Source organism: Urocitellus parryii, chromosome 6 (assembly GCF_045843805.1).
Source record: "Urocitellus parryii isolate mUroPar1 chromosome 6, mUroPar1.hap1, whole genome shotgun sequence".
Classification (NCBI taxonomy): Eukaryota; Metazoa; Chordata; class Mammalia; order Rodentia; family Sciuridae; genus Urocitellus; species Urocitellus parryii.
In genome coordinates this window covers 46,700,616-46,723,594 of record NC_135536.1, presented here as the reverse complement: position 1 = coordinate 46,723,594, position 22,979 = coordinate 46,700,616, and the positions used below count along the sequence as shown (strand labels likewise).

General features: G+C 37.1%; 1 protein-coding gene across 2 annotated transcripts; it reads left to right on the top strand.

The window, feature by feature from the left end:
* Positions 1-8,838: 8,838 nt before the first annotated feature.
* Cfl2 (cofilin 2) lies at positions 8,839-13,254 on the top strand. Of its 2 annotated transcripts, none has more exons than XM_077799946.1 (4): positions 8,839-8,973; positions 10,006-10,313; positions 10,451-10,527; positions 10,608-13,254. In XM_077799946.1, exons 1-4 carry the CDS (start codon positions 8,971-8,973, stop codon positions 10,718-10,720), a joined length of 501 nt encoding a protein of 166 aa, XP_077656072.1. In that variant the 5' UTR covers positions 8,839-8,970; the 3' UTR covers positions 10,721-13,254. The 2 variants fall into 2 exon arrangements, with proteins under 2 accessions (XP_077656072.1, XP_077656073.1); XM_077799947.1 differs by lacking the exon at positions 8,839-8,973 and adding an exon at positions 8,994-9,085.
* The last annotated feature ends 9,725 nt before the right edge of the window (positions 13,255-22,979 follow it).

Sequence of the window (22,979 nt, the reverse complement as noted above, 5' to 3'; positions counted from 1 at the left end):
AAGAAAGAATGTGGAGTGACTGCTCATGGGTATGAGGTTTTCTTTTTGAGGTTATGAAATGTTCTAAAAGTAGATAGTGGTTTCGTAACTGTGAATATACTAAAAACATTGAAAGGGTGAATTCCAAGATCATTTAATATCTCATTATAGCTACTATTTCAAAAATACATGTGAAAAAAAATCTTATCTACCTTATCACCTGTAGAATAAAGTTCTAACTACAGGATTGCCTACAAGTCTCAGAAGACCTTGTACTTCCTACCATTCCTTTATTCCCTACCAATTCCAGAGGCTCCAGCAAACTGCTTGGGATTTCTTGTGCTTTTTTCATGTGCTATGACTTTGTGCATTCAACTTCTTTCCTTCTTCCCATTTGTCCCTAAGATCCAACTTACTCCTTTGTGCTCACAAGACATCCTGTGTATATGCCAGTAGCATGCAAGTGATTGTTCCATAAACATCAGTTTCTTTGCAGTGTTTTACAGGGCTTTTTTTTGTGTATGTGTGTGTGTGGTGCTAGGGATTGAACCCACGGCCTTGTGCACACGAGGCAAGCACTCTAACAACTGAGCTATATCCCCAGCCAGGGATGACTTTCTTCAAGGGAGGGAACAGTTTTTATCTTTGAATCCCTTGCCTTAGGAGAGGTACTTAATACATGCAATAAAGAAATGATGGGCCTGGCGTTGTGGCTCAGTGGCAGAGCACTTGCCTAGCATGTGTGAGGCACTGGGTTCAATTCTCAGCACTGCATATAAAAAAAAATAAAATAAAGGTCCATTGACAACTAACAAATTATTTTTAAAAAAGAAATGAATGAGTAGAATTAATAAACTCACTTCATTCTTGAATTAGATTTTTTTATCTACTACTCTTATTCATGTGTATTAATACCGTTTTCATCTTATGATTTTCAAGTTATTATGATTTTCTATTTATGGTTTAAAAATCTACAGCTTTCCAACCTCTTATGAATTTGGATATAAGGTGTCCCCCAAAAGCTCCTATGTTAATGTAGAAATATTCAGAGGTGAATAATTGATTTATGACAATTGTAATCTAATCAGTACATCCTAGTTTGAATGGACTGACTAGGTGATAACTGAAGACAGGTAGGGTATGGCTGGGTACGTCACTGGGGGGTGTGTCCTAGAAGGGTGAATCTTCCCTGTGGCCCCTTCCCCTCTTCCCTGTCTCTGCTTCCTGGCTTATGAAGTGAGCTCTTCAACCACACCCTTCTGCAATGATATGCTGCCTCATCTTGGGCCCAGAGCAATAGAGTTGGTCCACCATGTACTAAACTTCTGAACCATGAGTCAAAATAAACTTTACCTCCTCTACGTTGTCCTTGTTAGGTATTTTGGTCATAGAGACACAAAGCTGACTAATTTACAAGCCCCAGTAGGTAGGTGATAAATATATCAAGTGACCAACAGAAAGGAGAACTAAAAATACTCCCACAGCCTGTCTCTATACTACAGATTTTACATACACAAATATACCTTGCTAAGGTGAAGCCAGAGCATTCTTCTCCAATATCCATTCTCTACCTATCTTTCAGAATATGTACATCTTGCTTTCTCTTAATAAAATCAATGTGTCTCAAAAAAAAAAAAAAAAATTCTACAACTTTTGAGCCAAGCATGGTGGTGCACATCTGTATTCCCAGCACTTGGGAAGCTGAAGCAGGAGGAGCATTTGAACACAGCCTAAGTAACATAGCAAGACTCTTGTTAAAAAAAAATAAAATAATGATAATCTGCATTTATTTTAATATTTATTTTTTAGTTGTAGTTAGACACAATATCTTTATTTTATTTATTTATTTTTATGTGGTGTTGAGGATTGAACCCGGGGCCTCGCACGTGTTAGGTGAACACTCTGCCTATGAGCCACAGCCCCAGCTCCTGAATTTATTTTAATAAAGTAAGCTAAACAAAAGATTGCTATCACATAAGTTACTAGGTATAGTACACTGATTGGCTCCTCTGTGGTGATGTTCATTGGGCTGTTTCCCTGCCCTTTCAGACCATGGAGCTGCTCATTGGGGGACTTCTTTGGCTCTGCCCACGCGACCCAGCCAATCGGCCTCAAGAGCAAGAGGATATTGGGAGGTGGTGAGGCTTGTGTTGGTGTGAGAGGCTTGTGGGAAGCTGGTGGTGGCAGTTGGGCTCTGAGGGTTTTTTCCTGAGGAGCTGTTTTGTTTGGCGTTTGTAGTTCTAAAAATAAAGTTAGTTTCTTTTGACAAGTGGCTCCTGATTGTGCTCAGCCAGACTGCGGTATTTGGTATAATTCCAGTAACTTGGGAGGCTGAGGAAAGAGGATCACAAGTTTGAGGTCAGCCTGGACAATTTAGCAAGACTTGTTTCAAAAAAGGAGTGTGTGTCAAGGTGTGAGGTGAGGATGTATCTCAGTGATAGAGCCCCCCCTAGAATCAATCCCCAGTACTTAAAAAAAAAAAAAAGAAAGAAAAAGAAACAAAGAAAGAAAAGAAAAACTGGTAATATTATTTTTAAGATGTTTCTGTATGATTTTTTACTATCATAATTCAATTATTATCAATGCATTATTAAGGTAGTGACTGAGGCTTTATAAATAACTGTTGTTTGAATTTAACAGATTACATCTGTGAATCAACAAATGAAAACTGGTATGTATTCATACCAGCTACTGAAATTGGTATTCATAGAGTTTGTTATCATTTTTAACTATATCACAATTTACTACATTTCTCTACTGCTACCTCATTACCTCTTCATGTGACACAGACTGCTAAGTTCCTTTATTGTGAGCTGTCTTCTAAATTAGAAAGAATTGAGATGTGTAAGATCCCAAGTGAGTTGTATGGATCAGAGTCATGGAGATCAGACTCCCACAGACACCTCACACTGGGTTTATTTTCTAGTTATAAGTTCAAATTCAGATGTAGAACCTGAATGAACTTTGAAAATGTTATTCAAATGAAAGCCATTCACAAAAGACCACATATTATACAATTCCATTCCTGTGAAATGTCCTGAACAAGGAAATTCAGATGTAGAAGCTTCCTCATCAATCTTCTAGCCAGGCGTGGGGTAGGAAGGATATCAGAGTTAAGGAGGCATGGGAGTAGAAGGGAGCACATTTGTGCTTACACTTGTCTCTGTCAGAAAGAGTCAAGTGTGTGCTGAGAGTGGGATTGTCTCTTGACAGGGAGTGGGGCTCAAACAATGTAGTGGCTGAGGCTTCATAAATAATTGGTGTTTGAAACAAACATAGTTTTCCATATTCATCATTTTTTGTAGGTTTTGAAAAATGATTTTTAAACTTTCACATGCCACGGAACTCCCATTTAGATTGTTTCTTGAAAGAATCCTTTAGAGAGTGTTTGTTGCTCTCATTTCCTAAGAAGTCTTGAGTAAACAGTAGTTGAACCTTCAGAATCAATGAGGACGGGGACTGTGTCATGTCTATTGTCAATGAGTTGGTAAAATCAGCACTTTCATGAATACTGCATGTTTTTACTTATATGTGGAGTTTTAAAAAGTTGATCTCATAGAAGAATAGGGTAGAATCGTGGTTACCAGAGTCTGGAAAAGGGGTAGGAGGGGAGAGAGGATGGTTAACAGGTACAGCATTGCAGTTGGGTAAGAATAACTGCTAATGTTCTATAGCAAAGTAAGGAAACTACGGTTGACAATTATATATTTCAAAATAAGCTAGAATTTGGGATGTTCCTAGCAAAGAGAAATAATAAATGTTAGACCTGATGGATGTGCCAATTACCCTGATAATTATACATTGTAAACATGCACTGACTGAAACATCACACTGGATCCCGTTAATATATACAATTATTATGTGTTGATTAAAATTTTTTAAAAATATATATCTTAAAAATCAGTGCATTCCTTCACAGAAGAAGAAATATGATCAGTCAACAAATATATGAAAAAAATGTTCAACATCTCTAGCAATTAGAGAAATGCAAATTAAAACTACACTGAGATTTCACCTCATTCCAGTCAGAATGGCAATTAACAAGAATACATGTAACAATAAATATTGGTGAGGATGTAGAGGAAAAGTTTCACTCATACATTGCTGGGAGGGTTTCAAATTCGTGCAACCACTCTGAAAAGCAGTATGGAGACTCCTTGGAAAACTTGGAACGGAACCACATTTGATCCAGTTATCCCACTCCTCACCATATACCCAAAAGACTTAAAATCAGTATACTGTAGTGACCTGGCCACATCAATGTTTATAGCAGCTCAATTTACAATAGCTAAGCTATGGAACCAGCCTACGTGTCCTTCAACAAATGAATGGATAAAGAAAATGTGATATATATGAAAATGAAATATTACTCAGCCATAAAGAAGAATGAAATTATGGCATTTGCCAGTAAATAGATGGAACTGGAAACTATTATGCTAAGTTAAATACTCCAATCCCCAAAAAACCAAAGGCCAAATGTTCTCTCTGATATGCAGATGCTAACACACACAAAAGGGGGAAGGAAGAATAGAAGTTCATTGGATTAGACAAAAGGGAATGAAGGGAAGGGAGGTAGGATGGGAATAGGAAAATTAGTAGAATGAATCAGACACAATTTTCCTATGTTCATATATGAATACATGACCAGTGAAACTTCACATCGTGTACAACCACAAGAATGAGCTCCTAATTACAATAAGTTATATGTATGTACAATATATACACTCTACTGTCATGTATATCCAAAAAGAACAAATCAAAAAATCAGTGCATTCACCTTCATTCTGCATCCAGGATCCTTAAATCTGAGCTGGACACGAGGTTTACATACAATATTATCACTTGATCTCTCCATATCTTGAGAGGGAGGAGGTAATATCATCCCCATTTTACACATGAGAAAATTGATCCTTATAACAGTAAAGTCAATGGCCTGACATTATACCACCACAGTCAGAACTGAGATCCCTTTCGGAGGTTACTCTCAGTTCCTAATAGTTGTTTGTTGCCATTCATGTGTGGTCCAGTAAATGGGTAATTATAGCTCAGATGTGTGCTCTAGTACAGGATTGTTCAAGGTTCTTCTGTCTCACCTGCTAATTGTTTGCTTGGGCTTGAAATTGTGAAGAGAACAGGTACACTGTGGTAGGCAGAGTAATAGCCTTCCAAAGATGTTCCTATCCTAAGCCCAGAACCTGTGAATATGTTCCCTTACACAACAAAATGGACTTCATAGACATGATCAAGTTAAGGCTCTTGCAAAGAAATTCTTTACTAAACTACCACACAGGGTCCAAAGAATTCATAATGTTCTTTATAAATGAAAAGGAGAAGGCTGGGGTTGTGGCTCAGTGGTAGAGCACTTGCCCAACACATGTGAGGCCCTGGGTTCAATCCTCAGCACCACATAAAAATAAATAAATAAAATAAAGGTATTGTGTCCATCTATAACTAAAAAATATTTTAAAAAATAAATAAATGAAAAGGAGAAAGAGTCAGAGGAGGTGCAATGATTGAAGCGGAGGTCATAGTGATGGGATCGCTGGCTGTGACACAAACCAAGGAATGTGGGAGACCTCTAAAAACTTAAAATAACAAAGAAACAGATTCTTCCCTATAGCCTCAAAAAGCAATTAAGCCTACGGGTGTGGTGGTGCACACCTTTAATCCCAGTTGCTCAGAAGGCTGAAGCAGGAGGATGAAGAGTTCAAAGCCAGCCTCAGCAACTTAGCAATTGCTAAATTGCCCTAAGCAACTATTTGAGACCCTGTCTCTAAATAAAATACAAAAGGGGGTGGGGCGTGGACTGGGGCTGTAGCTCAGTAGCTCACTGGTAGAGTATTTGTCTTGCAGGTGTGAGGCACTGGGTTCCATCCTCAGCACCACATAAAAATAAATAAGTAAAATAAAGGTATTGTGTCCATCTACAACTAAAAAATAAATAAAAATAAATAAAAAGGGCTGGGGATGTGGCTCAGTGGTTAAGTGTCTCTGGGTTCAATCTCCAGTACCAATACAAAAAAAAAAAAAAAAAAAGCAGTTAAGCCTCATTGACATCTTGATTGTAACCCTGTAAGACTCACTTCTGACTTCTGACCTCCAGAACTGTAAGAAAATAAATTTGTGTTGTTTTAAGTCACTACATTTGTGATAATTTGTTTCAGCAACAATAAAACACCAATACTTGTAGTGTTTGACACTCAGGTCCCTCCAGTACATGGGGCCAAAATTCATGCAACAATGATTGGAAGTGCTGCCGCTTTACCAAGCCGTGCTGTTTCGGTTATAACTCTCAGAGGTGAAGAAAGGGAGCTGCTACTGATTCTGAGGTTCTCAGAGCTATCCTCACAAGTTCATGTGGAAAGACCTCACAATCTCTAGAAGCTTCCTTTTTGTCCTCTTAATAGCACTAGAATATCTTCAAATTCATTATTAAATCACCTATTGAGTACCTACTATATACCAGGCTCCAGAAATTCAAAGATGATAAGGACTCCAATCCTCAGGCACTTACAGTGTATTTGGGTGACAGAACATGTAAACAAGTTATTATAATGCATCAAAATATGTTCAAAGACAAAAATATCTTCAGGCAAAAATTCCTAGAGCATGAGATCCATTAACTTGATCTGAGGAGTCGAAGGGGGACAGGCTTAGAGAGGGATTGATATCAGAACAGGATATATGTGTGTGTGAGTGTGTGAGTTATATCTTTGGAATCCCCAGTTCTGGTGGGAGAGATTCTGAAACCTGATCTAGGCCTGTTCTCTGCTGAGGCTGCTGCAAATCTTCCAGGATGGAAGGAAGGGAGACCCTGAGAGGAAGAGACTGGGAAGAATGGTTGTGGATATCCACACACAGCAAATGATCAGTGTCCTGAGAACAATTCTTCATGACTTTCTTGGAAATTCAAGAAAGAGAAAGATTTCATAAACTGTAATGAGCCAGCTTATTTATTTACTTGGGGTTTATGCTTAGACATTGGGAAATTTACTCTTCATTTCTAAGTTAATCTTACAATTAAGAAAATAAATGCACAATATGGACATAAAAATAAGCCTGTTTTTCATGGGCAATACCTAACATACTACACACACACACACACACACACACACACACACACACACATATTTGTCACACACTCCTCATGATTTTCTATCCCTAAACTTAATTCTGAGACACACACACCAGTCCTACTGAACACTGATAGACTCAGAAACTAAATTTTAAAGCTGGAAAGGATCTTAAAGATAATTTAGTGAGAACTTGTACAGATGAAGAATGTGAGGTTTGGGCTGGGGATGTGGCTCAAGTGGAAGCGCGCTCGCCTAGCATGCGTGCGGCATCCTCAGCAGCACCACATACCAACAAAGATGTTGTGTCCCCCGAGAACTAAGAAAAAATAAAATAAAATGTTAAAAAAAAATTCTCTCTCTCTCTCTCTCTCTCTCTCTCTCTCTCTCTCTCTCTCTCTCTCTCCTCTCTCTCTCTGTGTCCCCCCCCCTCTTAAAAAAAAAAAAGAATGTGAGGTTTGGAGGGGATAAGAGATGGGGCAGTACCATGAGTAGCATTCAACCATTCAACTCTCCCAAATCTGCCCCCTCAAAGTTCTGGCTTACACATGGTTTGCTTCAAGATTCACCTGAGTTATTCAATTTAATAACTCAAACAATGACAATTCTACATTTTTAGTACAGAACGTTTTTACAAAATACATTTAACTGTTGATTAGAGTTTTAAATTCAATCTACCAATTTTACAAATAAAGTGAGGCAAAAATGGTAAAGATTTAGGAGAAAAGGTAGCACCTGCTTTTCATTATAATCGTTAAACATAGTGTTTAATTTGTAACGCGTTCATTATAAATTCATAAAGTGTTAAATTTTATGAAAATTTCCTCAAGATATAAAGTGAAAACTTTTCTATGATAAATAAGATGTATTTGAGAAGCCGTCTCGTCTCAGCCGGGCAGGCTTTGCTAGAAGGGATTCTGATTGCCAAGAGGGAGGAATCTCCACTCCTGGGTTCATTTATCTAATGTCAGCCGTCATAAACTGAGGCATCAGAACACTCCTAACAGCGAGTACAACCCGCTTCCTAGGAGTCTAATACAGAAAAGGAAATCACCAAGGAATGCTGCTACCTATCATTGTTATTTCGACTACAGAATTTTGAAGTTATTTTTCGCGGGTGTCTATTATCTGGTTTTTGCAGAGTACGTCAATCAAGTGGGAGTAACCCCTTTTAGTGTTTATTCTCATTTAGTAAGGAAAGGGTTATAAACAGTTCACACAAATTTGGTAGGGTTCCCAAAAGACTCGAAACGTTGAGATTCGGCCCGTTGGGGTGGAAACCAAGGGCGAAGGAACGAAAGACACCTCCGCGGGCAGTTCTTCACACACACACACACACACACACACACACACACACACACGACCCCAGCAGCAGCGACACACACACACACACACACACACACACACACACACACACACACACACGACCCCAGCAGCAGCGCCCCGCGGAGGCCACACACACACACACACACACACACGACCCCAGCAGCAGCGCCCCGCGGAGGCAGGGTGGAAACGCCCCTCTGGGAGTCGGGCGCTTTCTCCAGCCGGCCGATGGGCGGTGCCCGATGGCTGAAGGCGACTCTGCCAGGCCCCTGGGCTCGCGTCACCGCCCCGCAGCGGCCCGGGCCTGCCGGGTTCGCGCTCCGGGGTCAGACGGAGGACGCGGGCGGGCTGGGGGCCCCCAGGCTGCGAGGCGGAAGGGCCTGGGAGCGGGGCGGCGCCGGCGGGGGACGGGGCGTGCCCACGTGACCGCCCCGCCCGCCTCCTGCGGCCCGCCAGCCCCGCCGCCTCCCCGGGGCTGCAGCTCCCGGCGTGCCCCGCACTCGCAGCCGCCTGCCTGCCCGCCTGCCCCTCCTTCTCCTCCTCCCAGATCCACGGAGCCGGAGCAGCTGCCGCAGTCACAGCCGCGGGCACTATGGTAAGGCGGGCGCGCCGGCCGGGAGACGGGGGCGCAGCAAGGAAGCCCCCAGAGCGGCCCCGCACGACCCGGGGAATGGGGCCGCCATTTTAACCAGTTTTTGGCTTCCGAGGTGGGCGCTCCCGCGCTGTAGCCCCGCAGCAGCCCCGCTGCTCTCAGCCGGCCGGCCTGCCCTCCGCAGTCAGGCCCAGCCCTGCTGCTCTCGGGATTCTTGGGGGCGGGGAGGGCCCGGGAGTGCGCGCGGGGGTGGGGGTGGGGGTGGGGGTCGGGGCCGTGCTGCCCGGGCTGCAGGAGGGTCCAGCCCCCTAGGTGCCGCGTTTGCCCTTCGCTTCCTAATTTTTCTTAACACGCGCGCTCTAAAATTGGTAAGTGATTTGCAGGCTTCGGGTCAGGGTCTAGATGGCCTGTAATAAAACTCTTAAGGGAAGACTGAAAAGGTGGGAAAACTGTTGTTTTTTTTTTTTAATGCTTTCTCGTGGTAAAAAAGCTTCTACATTGGACTTTTTAGTTTTGACGTGTCTGCCTTTGAGCTGTGGGGCAATTATGTTGTATCCGTAGGCGGTTGGAGTTTACACTTGATTCCCTTTCCTTATGAGGAAACGACAGTGGCTAGGATGACTTTAAAGAAAAAAAAAATAGTAGAAGCATTAACTGAAATCCAAAAGTGTTTTTTTAAAGGCCTGCAGAGTTGACACAATACAGAAGGTATTTTTGCCGCTGCTCCTGAAGGTCTGACATCACCCAGTGAAATAGGAAACATTTCAGGGATGGGACAACTTGTATTTGTCCCCTTTGCTCCACCTTCCATTTGCTTTCCCTGGACACCTTTAAAAAGGATGAATGGGCAGGATGAGTTTGAGTCTTTAGATGTATCATGTACCAAATCTTTAAAATGAAATTAATCTGTTTTGACTGCTTGCATCCTTCAGTGCGATTTTTAATGTCCAAACCAAATTGAATCCTCTGTAGGCAGACAATTTTGTTTAAATCCAGAATGCTTGTTCTGAATTACCATTCTTTGTTTATTTTCAGGCATCTGGAGTTACAGTGAATGATGAAGTCATCAAAGTTTTTAATGATATGAAAGTAAGGAAATCTTCTACACAAGAGGAGATCAAAAAAAGAAAGAAAGCAGTTCTCTTCTGTTTAAGCGATGACAAAAGACAAATAATTGTAGAGGAAGCAAAGCAGATCTTGGTGGGTGACATTGGTGATACTGTAGAGGACCCCTACACATCTTTTGTGAAGTTGCTACCTCTGAATGATTGCCGATATGCTTTGTACGATGCCACATACGAAACAAAAGAGTCTAAGAAAGAAGACCTAGTATTTATATTCTGGTGTGTAAAAACAAAAGAAAAAAGTACTTTTAAAATGCAAGGATAATTATTATCATAGTCAGTTTTGCCTTTGTTCTTCTTATAAGTGAGATTCAACAATTGTTTTTTTTTGTTTTTTTGTTTTTTTGTTTTCATAGGGCTCCTGAAAGTGCACCCTTAAAAAGCAAGATGATTTATGCTAGCTCTAAAGATGCCATTAAAAAGAAATTCACAGGTACAAATATTGACTATTTTGTGGAGAGAAATTACTCTTTTCTAAGTATAATAAGATAATGGAATATTTTTTCTTTTTAGGTATTAAACACGAGTGGCAAGTAAATGGCTTGGATGATATTAAGGACCGATCAACACTTGGAGAGAAATTGGGAGGCAATGTAGTAGTTTCACTTGAAGGAAAACCATTATAAAATGACCATCAAGTGCCATCTGGATCTTAAGGGGTTTCATTTCTCCAGCTCAGTCCATTGGAATAGCATTAGGTGTTTTTTCATTTTTTTTTTTTTTTCCCTTTCCTCTGGGCCCTTCCAACACATGAATGGAGGAGATATCATTCATTTAAGCAGCCTGTCAGTGATTGCCATTAGACTCTTCAATATGGTTATTTTTATGTAGAAGGAATGCCTTCCTGTTTTTATTTTAGCCAAAACAACTGGTTATATGCCTCCTTTGCAGCAAGCACTACAATGAATGTGATTGTCAATGTGAATAGTCTAGAATACTGCAAAGGGTAAGCAGATTGAATGCCTTGAAAGTATTATCCACTGGTCAGATGGTGAACTTTTTTCAGTATTATTATAGTTACACTTGATTGTAGTTCTGTGAGGCGCTGGAGCATTCATACACCTCACCTGCCTTGGCAAGCCTTCTTTTGTGACATGGCAGCACTAATATAACACTATGCATTAAAAGCACTTTTTTTTTTAATTGAGTTTAATCCCCCCAAAGGAATGCCAATTAAGTTTCATTAACTGTGTCATCAATTTATCCTAGTACCTCAGTGTTTGTTCCTATTACCTACATATCTTCTTAAAAGAAATATCTGTTATTAATGCCTTTTTGTTTTCCATTGAGTGTACACTACTGAATAAGTGTAGGAGTTTTATGTTTACCATGTGAGTCTTGCAACACTAAAGATATTTTGAATATCAGTCATGATGGCAATTTCTGTATAAAAGAGCCTTAAATGGAACATTGTTTTGAGATCAAACTCCCCATCCTCACAAAAATGGCCACGTTGCAATAAAAATTGTGGCATGTTACAGAACGTTGCCTTGTTTTCCTTGGAAATTTTGCAAAATGTTACGTAGAACCACTTTTAGGGTAAACAGCTATAAAGTTCTGCACTGGTCATTTGAGAACTTTTTTTGTACAACATTCATGCATGATATTTTCCAGATCTGTTGGATTTCTTTGGTTTAAACAATATTCTATCCTTAAAGACACCTAATATAAAATACCATTACTAAAGAGTGGTACTTTTTTAAACATGTTTATTTATTTCTTTATGTGTTAATATGGAGAGCAGTTTTTTTGGCTTTTGGTTTTGTTTTTGCACTTTGACATAAATATCCTCAATATCTCATTTGTTCTCCAGTTATTTTTTTATTCACATTTACACTTAGAGATAATTGAGTAGAAGCAGCAGGAAATTTTTGTTGCTTATTGGGTCAAAATAATAATTTGTTAAATGTCCTTCAAAAGTTTAATGCTTCTGATATTTAGAAATATTCATTTTCACTACTGTAATAGAATTAGAAAAGAATTGGTAGTCTTAAACATTACTGGTGGGATTTGGCAGTGGTCCAGATTGCTCTCCTTATAGAGAATTTGATCTACTCAGTGCGAGCAGTTTGCTGTTAGCCAGAGCTATTTATGGCAAACACATGCTTTTGTATCTTGTCATAGTTATCCACAAATGGCAAAACTGGACTTGATTCTACTGGTATGCAAAATAGGCATGCTAGTAAGCAGTGAATTGTGGCTCAGAACTTAAGTCCATGTTTCTGAAGAATGCTTTTGTCAGAAAGAAATGAAAATATTCCTTTTTAAACATTTTTTAAAAGTATTTAGAAGTAATTTGAGTTTAATTAGGGTTTTTTTCATATTTTTAAAAGTTTTTAGATAAGAACGTTAAAAAGATTATATGTCTAGGCTTCTATTTAAAACTGTATGAATGGCTTGGGATCTTTTTTGCACTGAGCAGTTTTATTTCAGGTTTCCAACTGTCCATGTGAGTTGTCTTAGACATTTTGATCACTTTTTGGAAAGGCCAAATTTTTAATAATCAAAGCAGGAGAATAGTAATATATACTAAACCCTATGTGTAACATACTTGCACCATGGCATTTTTCAGTATTTCCTCATTCTTCTAGAAAATAAGGAAGTTCTAAAAAACAAATCAGTTATCAGAGTATCTTTGATCTTTATAACTAATTCCTTGACTTCCTTATATGCTCTTTAATAATTTCAGAGATTAAATACTTCTTTAAACTACAATATTTTGATTTGTTAGATTGACAAAATAGATATTAACATAGTTATATATATATACATATATATATGTATATATATATATTTTTTTTAGTTTTAGCTGGACATAATATCTTTATTTTTATGTGGTGCTGAGTATCAAACCCAGTGTTTCACACATGCTAGGCAAGCGCTTTACTGCTGAGCCACAACCCCAGTCCTAGTTAAGTTCATCTTTGAAATACACCTTTGTGCACAGAGCTAAAAATAATGATATCATTAATAATAGATCACATGTTGACTAATTTGGCATTTGAAATGATCATTTTTATTTTATAATCATTTATAATGAAACAATGTTCCAGTTAGCTTTAAAATATATACGGTGCTAATTAGTAAAAATATTAAAGACAGTATTTTATTGCTAGCTTGCGAAATTATAAGTGTTTAAAAAATAAAATACGTGAAAATATTTAAAGCTGTTAAGATGTATTTACTTACACTTTGGATATTACAAGGTGAAAAATTAAGAGCAAAGAGGCACCATTATCTGTAGTCTTTTTCAGGATTTTAGTTGATGAACTTTTTCATGTAGAGATATATTTTCTTTGAAAACCGAATGTTGAAGCAATTTTAGCATTTTCAAACAAATAGGAACAGTTGGCATTTGTCCCAAACTGGCTGTCAGCTGTCGTTTTCCATCATTATCTAAAATAGTGTGACCAGCGTTGTGTATTTAATGTGCCTTTATACTAGATTAGAAGAAAAGCCTCTTAGTAGTTTTGAGTTTCTCTGATATAGATCCTTTGTAGCAGCTAATTTATGGAATCCAACAAATGGATTTTGGGAGAAAATTCTTTTAAAAACTGTTCTCTTGTTAAGGAAAGATCTCAGCAATGGTAAATCATTGAGGGGTTTGACACACTTTTCGCTAGGTTTTCCTCTTTTATAAAATCATGTTCTGTTCTTGTTTTTGTTTGTAATGGTAGTTGGAGATAAAAAAATGTGAATTTTCACTTATTTATGAAAATATTAAACACTACTAGAGATGTACAGGCAGGCTCCACTGAATATTGCTTTTCAGACAACATAAGTTTAGAGATACTGTATCTTAGGCAGTAAAGAAGTCAGGTTCTTTTCTATGCTCTGAAACATCCAAATAATTGCTTGCTTTCTGTGTACAATTGGAACTTAACCCTCCAATCCAAATTAATCTCTCTGACCCTTAGTTTTTTAAATTAATAACATGGGAATGATAATGTCTGTACTGTATCTGGTTGCTGAGTCAAATATAAAAATGCTTTTTGGAAATAGGAAGATGCTATGTAACTGTAATAATTTGTTTAAACCATGTACCCTTAATAAGTATAATCACATAGATGAAAGAACTGTGTTAAAAATAACATATCACTGAGCCTCTATTTTTATAACTTCCATTTATTTACATGAAGACTGATTGGCTGATACATAGCATCTTTTTCAGAAGTATAAAATGTATTGTTAGCTCAGAATTACAGCTTCTGGATTGATGTCCATGGCTACTTTTTTTTTTCCATGACTGCTTTTAATCTTTTTAGTGTAATTTTCTTTTTCACGTGTGAATAGACAGATAATAGTCTTTTTCCCAAAATAATTTTGAAGTAAAGAGAAAGCTATGGAATATTTGTCATAAATGTATGATCCAGGTTGTTGAAATATCGTAATTTTTTTTTAATGTTTTTTGTTACTGGGAATTGAACCCAGGGGCCTTTTATCACTGAGCTATATATCCAACCCTTTTTATTTTTTCAGATAGAATCATGCTAAGTTTCTGAGGTTCTTTCTAAATTGCTGAGGCTAGCCTCAAGTTTGGGATCCCGTCTCAGTCCTTTGAGTCATTGGGATTACAGGTGTGTGCCTGTGTCCAGCTGAGTTTTTTGTTTTCTTTAGAAAGTTCATGCCCATGAAATCGGAAATATTTTGTTTCCAAGATTTTTTGAATGTTTCAGTATTGTAAATTTATAGAATTGTGAAAAATAAGGATTATATATACAGTTCTAGAAAGCTAAGATCTCATGCCTGTAACAAGTTCAAGGCTAGCCTAGGCAACTTGGTGAGACCCTGTCTCAAAATAAAAGGGCTGGGGATGTAGAGTGCTTGCCTAGCATCTGCAAAGGCTTGGGTTTGATCCCCAGTACTATATACATTTAAAAAAAAAAAAAAAAAGCATATCTCTTAATCCTTTTCCAAAAACTTGGATATATCCCTTCCCATGTTCCTCTACCCGTTTTTTCTAGAAAGATTACTGTATTTATAGTGGTTAGGTACTAGGACTTTGATATCAAAGACTGCCTGGGTTATCACATGCAGACCATTAACACTAGTTGATTTTAGGCAAATCATTTAACATCTGAAAGCCTTAATTGTTCCATCTTTAAAATGGAGATAATTGTGCCCCCTATAATAGAATTGGAGAATAAATGAAGGCACTTGTAATACTTCCTGGCACATAGTAAGTGCTCAGTAGAATGGTGCTAAAATTTTGATCCAGTCATGTGAAAGAGCTATTATGTCATGACAACAAGCTTAAGATAGGCCAATCCCAAGCAAATTAGGAATTGTGGTCATCATATCAAAAAGGAACCAGGCGAAGTGGCGCACACCTGTAATTCCTGCAGCTCAGGAGGTTGAGGCAGGAGGATTGTGAGTTCAAAACTAGCCTCAGTAATTTAGTGAAGCCCTAAGCAACTCAGTGAGATCCTGTCTCTAAATAAAAAGGGCTGAGTGCCCCTGGGTTTATTCCCTAGTACTCAAAAAAAAGGCTGATATTAAAATGTAATAGTTTATTTATAATGAGCTGCTTTGAAGACTCAAGGTCATCATTTATTTATTTCAGTTATATAAACCCATGAAGTATATTAAGTACAGTAATTAACCTCGGAAGAATTGACTTTGCCTTTTTATAGCTTTCTTTGGGATTTTGATACTGGTAAACTGTCAGATACTATATTTTGCTGTTGTAGTATGCTCTCTGTAGCACTTGCTAATTGTTGCTTTTGGACCTCATGGGCTAGGAAAACCGGGTTCATTATAACTGTATAAGAAAGTGAATAGACTGAGAAGTGAAGGATTGAGAGCAAAATGCTGGAGCATTTTTTTTTTCTCCATTTAAAGATCTGTGGTGGACTTTTAGGGTCTTGGTTTTAATTTTTTTTTTACAAGTAAGGTTTATAAAATAGCTGAGCTTTACATAAATACTATATCCCACTGTTATATCTAAAATATCATTAAGGAAGTCATATTTGCCTTTGTAACTGTATCAGTAAAAAGACACAAGAAATTTGTTTCATTATTGAGAGAAGGAAGATTTAATATTATTTGCAGAGCTATGAATCGAACCCAGGGCTTTATACATGCTAGACAAGCACTGCTGAACTATACCCCCAGCCCTAAGGAAGTTATATTCTCAATATTTTTTTATATTATTGAAGCAAGTAAATAAGACACAAAAACTGATAACAAAGTAATCTAAAAGTATAGCCAGGCTCTATAGCACCTGCTTTAATCCCAGCGACTCTGGAGGCTGACAGGAGGATTGATAGTTCAAGACTAGCCTTAGAGGTTGAATGAGACCCTAAGCAACCTAGCAAGATCCTGTCTCAAAAAATAAAGAAAGGGTGGGTGATATAGCTTGGTGGTAAAGCAACCCTGGGTTCAGTCCCCAGTAACACCCCCCCACACACACAAAAAAATGTCGGCAAGGTCTGGTAGCACACATCTACACATATCTGCTACTCAGGAGGGAGGCAGGAGGGTTTCTGGAGTTTTAAGCCCAGCCTGGGCAACATAGATCTATCTCAAAAAATAAATAAAATGCCAATTGACTTTGAATTTATTTGATTTTTCTTACATGTACCCTAGACATGCTTACTAGGAAGTAGCTCTGATTACTTTTCATGTAGACACTTTATGCACTAATTCTTGACCTTGATAATTACTTTGGTAATGTGTAAACAATTTAGTTCATTTGACAAAACAAAAATTTGGAACCAATTTTTATTCAGAATTTTTTTCCACAGAAATGAAAAGCACTTAATATTGTGGCACAGTTTCTCTTATGTGTTCTCACTGGTGGAATTTCAAATATTTCCCTTGGGAAGTTGATAGTTACTGAGTGAATTACAAAATTCCTGGGCATATAGCCCAAACCTTCCTAATATGTATTCTTAGGAGTTGAAGGGGCCTGGGTGGGTTTTTTTTTAATTTTTTATTAACAGCACATTATAACACCAGATAGAAGGAGCACCTCCCAAATTGTTATAATTAGACACTATTATATAAAAGGTAGAAATGGCAACAGAGCCTTTGTCCTACAAATCATAAAAATTTGCTAACCCATTCAAGAAACAATATAAGAGTCATACTTCAAAGAGTGAGAGAAAATAATTTAATGTGAAGATTAAATTATATTTACACCTTTGGTGTGCAAAGTAGTAATAGGTCAAAGAGAAAAAGTGGCATTCCCTTTACTCATGACTGCTTATTGGCAATTGTGTTGTGAAGCAATTTATAAGATTCTAAATTTATGCAGTTTCCATTTCTAAAAGTCTTATATGAGGGAAAAGGGAATGAGCAACAAAACTAGAGTTTACCATTTTCCTAATTTGAAATATATTTAGTTTTAAAAAAGATTGAACTAGGCCGGGCACAGTGGTACATGCATGTAATCCCAGTGACTCAGGAGGATAAGGCAGGAGTATCACAAATTCAAAATCAGACTCAGCAACTTAGCAAGACCCTGTCTCTAAATCAAACAGAAAAAGAGCTGAGGATGTGGCTCAGTGGTAAAGCACCCCTGAAAAAAGATTTAACTGATTTTTAAGAAAAATTCCCCCCCCCCCAGTATTGGAATTGAATCCAGGGCCTCTTGAAATAAGCAAGTGTTCTACTACTGAGCTATGCCCCCAGCTGAGTTTTAACTGGTTCTTAAAGGAAAATAAAATTATAATTTTTAATATCGTTACATATTGAGTAGTGTATATACCTTTAATAATTGCTAAATGACATTTATTTTTAAATTAATTATTTTTAAATTAAACTTAACAGCAGAACCTCTCTTTTTTTTCTTTTGCTTTTATCTACCTGCTAAAGAAAATACTTTATCATGGTGTAGAAGTTCTTAAGAAATACTGGGTGACTGGTTTAGATATGTGTATATGACCTGGCTATAGATATAAAAATGTTTTGGAATTAAGTGTCATTTAGTGTCATTGACATTACAAATTTTCCTGCTCTGAGCTGGTGGTTTTAGTTCATTCAGATTTACTTGCCACTTATTGACAATTGAGTTATGAAGGAATATGTAGAATTTCAAATTTACGTTTGCAATATGTGAGATAAATGAGTACTAGAAAATGATTCTTGGGTTAAAAAATTTTAAAAAAATGTAATGTGTTTTCGTGTTTTTTTTTTGGTTTTGGCCTTTGGAGATTGAACCCAGAGGCTCTTTACCAGTGTTTTTTATTTGGAGATACTGAGCTACATCTCCAGTCTTTTTTATTTTGGGATAGTTCTCACTAAGTTGTGTTGCTGAGGCCGGCCTTGAACTTGCAGTCCTCCTGCTTCAGCCTCCTGAGTGGGTGACTGAGATTACAGGTATGCACCACCTCACCTGGCTTTAATGACATAGTAAAGTCCTAAAAAATAGGCTAATGTTATATGTTGATATTCTTCTGGATTACTCTTAAAAATGAATTGTTTTTTATTTTTATTTCAAAAATATGCTCAGGTTGGAACTTCTGCAAAAAGAAAAGAACAAATTAAGTTGTGAGCTAGTTTTAAATGCTGCAAATTACTTCTATTAAATTATAATAATTATTAGGGAGATTCTTGTAGTTAAAACTGGTTTTAAATTACTTATATATGTAGAAAGAGGGAAGATTTTGCTTTAAATACTGTTTGTGCAGATTCTTTACTACTGGAGCTCTGGCTCCAGTCATAGAGGAGCAGATTTGGATCTCAAAAATGATGCATTGCATCTACCTGAATACTTACTGCATGACTGAGTGCCATCCACCATAAATACTTGAAGCCATAAACTTTTCCTGTATTTCTTGTGCCACCTACTTTTATTACATTGGAACTTGATAATAGGCATCTCTTGTGTGATTTTTTACTGTTCCTCAAAGGAACTGTTTATGAAATAAAGTTTCCAATGTATCAGGACTCTTATTTTTCTCCTATCATTTGTATGATAAAGTTTAGTAGATGCTAGATCCTGGTGCACAGTGTAAATAAACTCTAATCTACTTTGTCCCACTTAAATATTTAAGATAAAATATAATGTATGTTTTGCTCTAAGCCAAAAGCACTCTATATATGATGAAAAAGGGATATTTACTAATTTGGTTAAAATTATACAAACTAATTTTGGTTTGTAAAATTACTAGTTGCTTCCTTAGTTTTCATTTAGCCTAATTTAAGAGAGTTTTCATTTAGTGTACTATTCTAAGAGGGTCTGGTAATCCCCATGATTAAAGCAACATAAGATTTATATTTACTGTGGAGAAACATGATCTTCCTGGCCACTATGAATCACTCTGGAAACATCCTATCTCTGTTTTCCAATTACTCAGATCATTATTAGATTAAACTCAGATCAGTTTAACAAACATGAAGCATCTTTTCTTGGTCTCACAAAACTTACTAATTTAGAAAAGGCAAGCATATAAAATATAATTATACAGTATGATAACTACAATAATATCTTTTAACTGCAAGATTTAGAAGAGGGAGTGATTAACTTCAGCATTGGGATAGGCTTGGAGAAGGCCTTACAGAAGTAATGTTCAAGCTGAGTTGTGAAGGATGATAGAGTTAATAAAAAATCAGGAAAGGATTGTCCCTGAGAAAGAAAAGTTGTGCATATGTACTGCAAAAGACTTGTCACAGTTGCCAAGTGTGAAAGCACTGTAATGAGACAAGTTTGGAAGATTTGGGTATTCATTGAGGGCACTGGATACCATGTTATAGGGTTGAATATGAAACCTGTGTATGTTGAAGGAGCCTCTTTTATGTCGAGGAGTGGTGTGATCTTTCTGAAATGCAAATCTGATAGTTTTATGACAATGCTGAGAAAGTATGGAAGGAGGAAGAAATTGGAGGACTGAGTTAAGGTAGCAGAAAGTACACTTGGAGTGGGTGTCTTTGAGAGGTAGTTAGGAGGACTGACAGGACTTTTTCATAATGAAAGGGTGCTAAGCTTTAATCATTATTTGGAAATTTTGACCATTTTTAGTATTGTTGACATTTAAGTTCATTTAAATATCAGATTAGCTCAGAAAAGATGCAATAGAAAATTCATAAATGTGGAAATAAGCACTTTTAATGAAGTGATAGCATTTGGATAACATGAAATCATTGGTTTAAAAGTCATAAGTCTGGTGTTTGAATTTATTTGTAAGCCTGAATTTCAGTGACTTTCATGTGACAATGGAAACTTTTAAACTGCTATAGCTATAGCTATAGCATCTTTGAAATGTGTACTACCCTATAGATAGGAAAATATTACTGTGATTTTTCAAAGATTCTGTTTTAAACTTGTCCATCCATATTGAAGCCATTTTTCTAAATTCTTAAATCAGAGTTTAGAAAGACCTTAGATTTAGCAATGGTCTTTATCTGCTCATTAGAGAAAGACTGACTCACTGATGATTAAAAAAATTTTTTCTTCAGGTCATCTAAAAGATCACTTTCTATTAAAATAGATTTTTAACTCTTACTGGTAAATAAAAGATATTTATAAGCCTAATGTCTTAGTTCCTTTCACAGGTAATATCCAAAATCAAATGTTCTTTTTTCACTGCCTTGTTGTCAAATTACTTAACCATATTGGTTTTTAATTTTTCTTTTATGGTAAGTAAATTAACTTTTCTGAAAAGCCTTTCACTCATCAGGAAGCACTTATTGAGTGTCTATTTGTAGAACACTATTCTGGCCATCCTGAGAAATAAACTTCTCAAGGGCACTTTTCTAATCCAGTTAGAGAAACAAAATAGACCTGTGAACTAATAAGAATTCAGTAATAAGCAATTGAGTAAGCGTTGAGGGAATGTAGGACAAAAGAATCTAAGAAAGAAAAGATTTCCTAGAAGTGAGTTTTAAATAGCACGTAGGGAAATAAATGTTCAAAGAAAAATATATAGAATTGTTATTTGAAACAAGGTCCCAACAGACTTTCTTCATGAGAATAATATCTCCTTAGTGTCAGGAATAAAAAGGGCCTTTTTTCTTTTTTTCATCACTTCCATTAAATCATTTTGGAGAAGGTCTAGGGCCAAACTAGAAACTTAACTTTGGAAGCTCTGTTTCCATGTGGGTAATTGTTAAATATATAATTTGTAGAAGCATATTATGTATGCTTCTTTGTTTTAACAAGTGACATTCTAATAACTCCTATAATATGTAGATGTATGTATGTGATATTTTGAGATATCCTTTAACTATTTTACATGAATCTGTTAGTAATTTCTATTGGTGATGAAGCTATAAGTAATGCTGGCAGCAGTGGTTTATTTTCTATGTTAATAATTGAAAGAGCTGCTGGGTTTCAGTTAGTGGTTAATAAGAGATAATTTTTGATAGGCCCTTTGAATTTTTTTTTTTTTTTTTTTTTTTTTTTGTGCTGGAGACTAAACCCAGGAGTGCTTAACTACTAAGCCACATCCCCAGCCCTTTTAATTTTGCTTGTTTTTATTTTGAGACAGGGTCTTATTAAGTTGCTGAGTCTGGCTTTGAACTTGTGATCCTCTTGCCTCACCCTCTTGAGTTTCTATAGGCATGTACTACACTCCCGGTGGGTCATTGGAATTCTTGTCGTGGATGGCTTTAGAATTCCAGAGATCCCAGTTTAAGAGATCCTGACACTCAGCAATTACCTGAGACCCAGGCAGTAAAACACTGAATAGATAGTTTGAGGCCTCAAATGCATTTTAGTCAAAGAAGATGCTTTATTTTATTTCATATATTGGAATTTTATTAAAGATTTTATTGATATAAAAATGGTTTCTGGGAAGCTGGGGACTCATGGTACATGCATGTAATACCAGTGATTCAGAAGGCTGAGGCAGGAGGATCACAAGTTCAATGCCAGCTTCAACAATTTAGATTTAGCCTTAGCAACTTAATAAGACCCTGTCTCAAAATAAAAACAAACAAAATTAAAAGGGCTAGGGATGTGGCTTAATGGTTAAGCACTCCTGGGTTTAGTCCCCAGTACCCCAAAAAAAATTCTGTCTCAAAAAAAAAAAATTAAATGGTTTTGGGAGGTAGCTCAGTGGTAAAGCAGCCCTGGGTTCAATCCCAAGTATTCTCCTCCCTCCAAATTATCTTGCTTTTGCAAATTTAAACTGATTTCTTTTGCAAATGTTTAAGATATTAGCATGCCATCAAGCTTATAACCCCATAAACAGAAATCAGCAGTACATAGTTGAAATCATAGAACATTAATTAGATGCCTAGCAAAAATCTGTGTGAGTGCTGCGAGGGAAGAAAAATGGTCCAAGAGCAGAGGAAGAGGATCCTGGAAAGAAGACAGGGAATTGTCAACTGATAAGAGAAGAACACACTTTCTGTGATATTACCAAGCAAAGGGTGCCAAATGCTGTAGAAATGTCACATACAATGAGGACAGAAAAACTATTGAATTTGGCCCTTATAGAAGTTATTAGCTTTTCCTGTGATATTTCCAACAGAGTAAGAAGGGTAGATGCCAAACTGAAATGACTGAACAAGAGGGCTGGGGATGTAGGTCAATGGTAGAGGACTTGATGAACATGTAATGAGGCCCTGAGTTCGATCCCCAATCCTAAAAAGAAAAAAAAAAAAAAAGTGCAGTGTGTGTAGTATAGATCAGTGCTTTCTAAACTTCTGTGATGAAACATGGTATATTTAATCTCCAATCTATCATGAAGTGAAGACAGGGTACTATTGTGCATGAATAGTATAAAGCTTACACCAGGTGCAATCTACCCTGAGAGTTGGACAACCACCAAACTGGTCTATACTCTCTTCAGTCAGACAAGTTTACTGGTTCTGTGCTTGGATGTCATGGCCTTAATTCTGTATAATAGCAGAATGTATTCTTTTAAAAAGCTCTTTGTCAAGGAAGATATTGGCCAATGCTCCATGGGGCCTGGGAGGGTATGAAGAAGGGTTCTA

What these genes read in the sequence shown, in the direction of transcription:
- Cfl2 (XM_077799946.1), top strand. An exon ending in GACCTAGTATTTATATTCTG is followed by an intron (nt 10,314 to 10,450) that starts GTGTGTAAAAAC and finishes TTGTTTTCATAG; the next exon opens with GGCTCCTGAAAGTGCACCCT. An exon ending in CATTAAAAAGAAATTCACAG is followed by an intron (nt 10,528 to 10,607) that starts GTACAAATATTG and finishes TTTTCTTTTTAG; the next exon opens with GTATTAAACACGAGTGGCAA.